The sequence below is a fragment of the Mycetomoellerius zeteki genome, unplaced genomic scaffold, assembly GCF_001594055.1.
Source record: "Mycetomoellerius zeteki isolate Tzet28-1 unplaced genomic scaffold, Tzet1.0 scaffold62, whole genome shotgun sequence".
Taxonomy (NCBI): domain Eukaryota; kingdom Metazoa; phylum Arthropoda; class Insecta; order Hymenoptera; family Formicidae; genus Mycetomoellerius; species Mycetomoellerius zeteki.
The window spans coordinates 2,556,408-2,562,655 of NW_017257632.1; the positions used below are offsets into that span (position 1 = coordinate 2,556,408).

The 6,248-nt window shown below is 31.1% G+C and overlaps 1 protein-coding gene across 2 annotated transcripts; it reads left to right on the top strand.

The window, feature by feature from the left end:
• Positions 1-352: 352 nt before the first annotated feature.
• Positions 353-4,402, top strand: LOC108728465 (zinc finger and SCAN domain-containing protein 12). Of its 2 annotated transcripts, XM_018457022.1 has the most exons (5): positions 353-870; positions 1,472-1,568; positions 1,599-1,645; positions 1,853-3,273; positions 3,584-4,402. In XM_018457022.1, the coding sequence occupies exons 1-5, from the start codon at positions 721-723 to the stop codon at positions 4,044-4,046; spliced, it is 2,178 nt and encodes a 725-aa protein (XP_018312524.1). In that variant the 5' UTR covers positions 353-720; the 3' UTR covers positions 4,047-4,402. The 2 variants fall into 2 exon arrangements, with proteins under 2 accessions (XP_018312524.1, XP_018312523.1); XM_018457021.1 differs by having other exon boundaries at positions 1,472-1,645.
• The last annotated feature ends 1,846 nt before the right edge of the window (positions 4,403-6,248 follow it).

Below are 6,248 nucleotides of genomic sequence, written 5' to 3' on the forward strand. Positions count from 1 at the left end.
TGAGTAAGAGCTATGACAGGAGCATATTGGAACATGTTGGAGCATGCGACGCGAACAAACCTTTGAGTTCCTCCTCTGCTTCTGCTGTCTGCACTCAAATGATGAAGGTGTTGATAGGTGTATAATTGAACGTTGAAAGGAAAGAGAGGAAAGATAACAAGGTTACAAAAGTTCAGTACAAGGTGTAAATCTATCTACACCTTCGCTTAACTGCGTGAGATGAAAGATCTCGAAAATCGAATCGAAACCAGAACTAGTCAGAACTAGTCGAACTTTCAACTTGGGAGTCTGGAATCCAGACTCTGGATTAGTCTGGAACCATTATGGATTTTCGTTCATTGTCGTTCCAGAATTCAGTTCATGCTATGCTTTCATGCGAGCGTATCGTAGGATCTCAGGACGAAGAACGATAAAGGAATAGATATTTCTGAAGTCTTTAGATAACATATATATATTTTACTTTAACTCAACCGTATCACGAATAGAGATCATAGGCGTGGTGGACGTTGTGTCTAGTGTCCAACTGTCTAGGTGTGCTCACTGCCCAGTAATGTCAGTTTAACTCGAGTCAGCTATGCCGTCTGGCTGTGGCTAATCGTGAGAGAAGCAAATAGACGCGATTAGCCACATCTATACGCTTGATAATTCGCCAATAATACGACGGGATCGTTCGCCACTACCATTGTTTTTCTTTACGAGGACCGTCGTTTAAACATCATCATGTCGCAAAGCGCGAATTCGAGGATTGATTCGTACATGAATAAATGTCGCGCGTGTATGAAGGAGGGTGTCAAGATGCTGCTCATGTACGATGATAACGTTAGCGAGATCAACTTGCCGTACAAACTCGCGCAGATCACGTCTATCAAGGTAAACGGAAATTTTGGAAATGCAAAACTTTTGTACCTAACCTCAACAAGCGTCTTTAACAAGCAGATTTTTAGAGCCCAGCCTGACCATGATCTTGTCCATAGACATGAGGTCTGTGTTGTTTGAAATTACCAAAAAAGTTTGCATTTAAAATGATATATATATATATATTTTTTCGATGAAGATGAAAAAAGAGAAAGCGAAGATACTGAGTGCAAAAAGTGCAAGCAACTTAACAGACCTATGATTAACATCTCTCTTTAGCACAAAAGATTTTTTCCTCAAGTATCATAGTAATTTAACTTACAAGAGTGTTGCGTAGCATGCACTAATTAAGATTTGCTGCTGCTTCTTTATATAGACTTTCTAAGAAAAATGATTGCTTATGTCGTTATATGTAATTAAGTAAGAGGATTTCTATTTTCAGTCAAAACAGATTTTAAATATTTTGATGTGAATTTATATACATATCCAATTCTGCAAACCGTGTAATGAAAATAGAATCTTTATTTAGTTAAATTTATTCTCATCAGTTCAATTTTAAATTGTTATTAGTATATGTTATTCTTAATATGTTAATAATATTTTTTTTCAACAACAGATTGATCAATTTGATGGATTGCCTAACATGCTCTGTCCAAAGTGTGCATATCGAACGAATGCTTTATATGACTTCAGACTAGAAGTGCAAGAATCAGATAAGAAATTCAGAATGATGCAAGAATCAGACAAGAAATTCAGAATGATGCAAGAAACTAAAATTAACACTCTCAAGGTATAGTGACAGAAAATAAAAACAATATTAATTTGAAGTTTATATCTGTTGAATATGCGTTACACAAGTAAATTTTGAATAATCTACAAACATTGAATAATTTGTTATCAGTCATAAAAATTAATTTATAAATAAGTATTTAAAGGATATAAAATTATCTAAAAGATATCTTTTTGATGTCATTATAATGTTTTTTTTTTTTTTTAGAGAGAACAATTAAATGCTAAGGAAGAAAAAAGTGATGTACAAAAAGATCTATCTTTGGAATTAAATATATCAAGTGATATAAAGTCAGATCCTACTGATACTTTTGAGTTTGTAAACGTTAAAACAACAGATGAAATAGACCAACAACAATATGAAATTGTACCTCAGTTAGTTGAAAATAATGAAGATGATAAAGAGAATGATGAATCACAGTTGAATGATGTTTATTATAATATTATTGAAAGTAACGAGGATCAAATGGATGTTCAGATGATGAAAACTGAATTACCTGAAGACATTTCAAAAATATTAACAGAAAATGTCACAATAATGTATGTACCAAAATCTACGATTGAGTCGATGTCAGTCGAGAACACGTTAACGCTTGATCCGGAGCAAGAAGAAATCATAAATGACAATAATACATTTATCTCTGAAGTGGAAATCTTGACTGAAGAAACTGAAGAAGCCTCAAACAATGTATGCATTTCCAGTCCCGTGGAACCTAATGCAATTAAAAAGAATAAATGTACCTATTCGAAACAACAAAATGTAACATCAGTAATAAAGGTTGAGAAACAAGAAAAATATTATAATGACATGATACAAAACGGAGATAAAGAAGAAACAAAACTCAATGAGAGTAGTTCTAATATTGAATTCAAAGTAGAAAACAGCGATGAATCTGATTCTGACTACTTTGTTGATGATAAAGACAATATATTAGGCAGTGTGAGCGATGCAATTATACGGATAAAGGAATTCAAACGAGAAAATGGGACCGAATATCAATGCACGTTATGTTTACAGAATCATAATCAACTAACTAGTGTACTATTGCATACTGTTGAGAATCATGTCCCTTCCAACGGTCCGTTCTTTTGCATGGTGTGTGAAAAGGACTGCAAAAATCGTCGAGAGCTGCGAACACATGTGAAAACGCATACTGGCGAGTTACCATATTCCTGCTTCCTTTGTAAAAAGGCATATAACAGAAAGAGATATCTGAAGAGGCACATGGCATGTCATCCCAACTTTTCACGGCACCGCTGCCTGAAGTGTGGTTGCCGCTTTAAATCAAAATCAGAATTAGACAGCCATGCGACAACACATGATATCGTTGCACCCTTTGCTTGCAATCAATGTACGCGTGTATTTAATCACAAAGGCAATTACAAACGGCATTTGATCAGCCATTTGGATCCGCAGGGTCTTCATTTGCCTAAATATCCGTGCACTTATTGCAACAAACGTTTTCCTAACAATCGTACACTCCAAACGCATATACGCGTACATACTGGTGAAAAACCGTTCAAATGTGACGTTTGTCATAAGTCATTCTCACAACGAGGCAACTTATTGAACCACTCAAAGATACATTGGAATCCTCGCAGCTACACATGCGAAGTCTGTGGCAAAAGGTTTGTAACTTGTATACATATATTTACAATTTAATATAAATAGGCAAACTTTGAAATATATAAGATATAATACAAAATATCGTAATTTAAAAATATTTTAAATGTATATCATAATTATCATTTAAAAAGAATAAATTTATTAATTGTATTATTATATTATACTGTTCATTAACATCTTTGTTATGTAAATAATATTTTAGTATCGTAAATTTCTTTTTAAAAATTTTGGATTAAATTTTTTAATGACAATATTTGTATATTTCATTGAATATAATATTTAATAAAACATTCTTATATATAATTATAATAGCTTCAATCAACGTGCTACATTACGAGATCATGCATTATTGCACACTGGTGAGAAGCCTCACATATGTAATGTGTGTGGAAAAGCATTTACGGTTAGTGCGGCGTTGAGGAGGCATATGTTCAATCATGTTGATGTCAGGCCGTTCAATTGTGATAATTGTGGCATGGGATTCATCGGTAAATACGATTTACGACGACATATGCGAGTGCATGAGAACCGACCTAAGGAAAAGCGTAAAAAAAACACCAAAACAACCAATTTCCTTCAGCAAAAATCAGAGGAAAGTCATGTTGCGTTGGAAGAATCGAAAACTGAGACTGTGCTCATAGAAATAGAAGAAGAGCTTTTATCACAAAACATTATACAGACCATACCGCAAATCGAATCTGAAAAGGAAAATGAGGATGCACTATTTAATCTTCAATCTTATTCAGTTATATATACAACTGAGGATAGATCATAGATGTGTAATATCAAAGGCATAGAGAATGGATTGCGCGATCCGTGTGTCAAAATGGTCGATAAAAGTAAGAGAGGGACCGTGGAAGACGGCCATCTCTTTCTATTCAACGATGTAATGAGAGAGAATGAGAGGGAGATGATTGGTCATATACCACGGTCCCTCTCTCTCATTATTGTCGACCACATTTGAATACTATTTAGATACGAATCGCGCAGTCCATTCTCTATGTCTTTGTGTAATACATACTAACTATCTTATTACAAACATATTTTTGTTTTAGTCTTATATTCACGTATACAGTGTTGCAATTGTTTTTTTTCTCTCTTCAACTCGCTCCGATTAGGTATAAGTTTATACAGCACTTTATCAAGGTATATTTTTACTTCTTTTGAAGTTAACAATCAATTAACTTTTTGCCTAAATATACAGAATGTTTGGCAATAGGTAAAAGAAAATTAATAAATGAGAAAATGATAAAATAAGACAAAAATCATGAGTAACAAAATTGCGAATTCGGATCTTTTAATTATCTTAATATTATTAATTATAAATGTTTCATTTATGTATTTTAAATATTCATGTGCTTTAAAAACACTTTATGTGAATATTTTAACACTCATAATCAAAAAACGAAGCAATTTTGTTATTGATTTTTGTCTTATTTTATCTAGAATAACTGTTTAAATTTTCATCTGTTGCCGAACACCCTGTATATTATTCGAAAATAAAATATCTAATTTTCGAGATGAGCGATTTTTAGTATTGCTAACTATGTATAAATAATTAGAAATAATTTCTTTTTTATGATACCATTTACAAATCTTAAAAAATATTTCATAAATTTTTTCTTTTAATTTCTGTTAATAGAAATAATAGTATAGAAATATTCTCTTATTACACATACAAAAATGTAATTATTATATAATTATTATATTAGTAATTTATGTAAATTACAGATTAAGTTAATTCAGACATATTTTGTATCCAGAAAATTTTTAGGGTACAATAAAGATTCCAAAGTTTGAAGTATAAATTGTAATGTGTATATAAATAATTGCAACATATTATTAAATTCATCGACGAAGCTTATTAACAATATATTACATTGGCTGCCACGACGCATCATTTATACGTAAACACTCCTTGTTTTTAATAGCTTCCAATCCGAATGATATAAAATTTTTTGTGAGAAACTTTAATGTTTAGGATCCTCTTATTGATAAGCCGATAAATAAAGAATGTAGATATGTTTGATATTTCAACTATTGATAGGGCTGCCATCCGTTCGGATTTTCCCGGATTTGTCCTAGTTTTGAAGGCGTCAAGGAGCGTCCGGGCAGATTTTTCGAAGCGGTCCGGATTTTGTATAGTTTTTCATTATATTCGTATTATTATTATTAAATAACAACTGCGCAAGCGTTGTCATGATTTAATATAAAATTTTAATATAAAAAATTCAATATAGAATTTTAATATAAAAAAACTTGGCGCCGCTAGATCAAATCAAGTTTGCTAGCGGTGCTAAATTTATTTTTATATAATATATAATTTTATAATATTATATAATAATTACATTAAAATTTTTTTATTTCAATTAGATGTTCTTATTTTCAACTTTATTTAAAAATAGTTATGTAACATTAGTGTTTCAATGAAATGTATTTTCTGTTTATGATTAGCGCAATTTAAAGATTTCACATATTTTTTGAAAAAAATTATTATTTTATACTTTCATTCCAGTTTGGAAAATACGTTTGGAATAGGTTTGGAATAGGAAGTCATTATTTTTTCTTCAAGGAGCACATATACAAGCGCGTATAATAATTTATAGTAGGTTTTTTCTGAGAGGAGCATGCACACTTGGCGCCTTTTTTTATTTTGTTTTAAAAAGATAAATTTATATTAATAAATATATTTCGTAACTATTTGAACTTTCGTTTTATTTGTGAAAATACTTTTAGGTATAAAAATGTTAAATATTATATTAAATAATCAAAATTTACGATGAAAAAATTAATATTAACATAAAAAAAATGTCTGGGTTTTAGCTGTAGAATCCGGAGATTTGGAGCTTATTGTTCTAGATTAGTGATTTTATAGATGGCAGGCCTAACTATTGATATAAACTATTGATGTAAACAATTTGTTTAAAATGCAAATGTTAAATTTGATTTGTCATTGTACAAGCGTTTTATAAGTAAG

Coding starts and splice junctions, on each gene's coding strand:
- LOC108728465 (XM_018457021.1), top strand. CDS start 721: ATGTCGCAAAGCGCGAATTCGAGGATTGATTCGTACATGAATAAATGT. Junction 871..1,471: donor CGCAGATCACGTCTATCAAG/GTAAACGGAAAT, acceptor TTTCAACAACAG/ATTGATCAATTTGATGGATT. Junction 3,274..3,583: donor TGCGAAGTCTGTGGCAAAAG/GTTTGTAACTTG, acceptor TAATTATAATAG/CTTCAATCAACGTGCTACAT.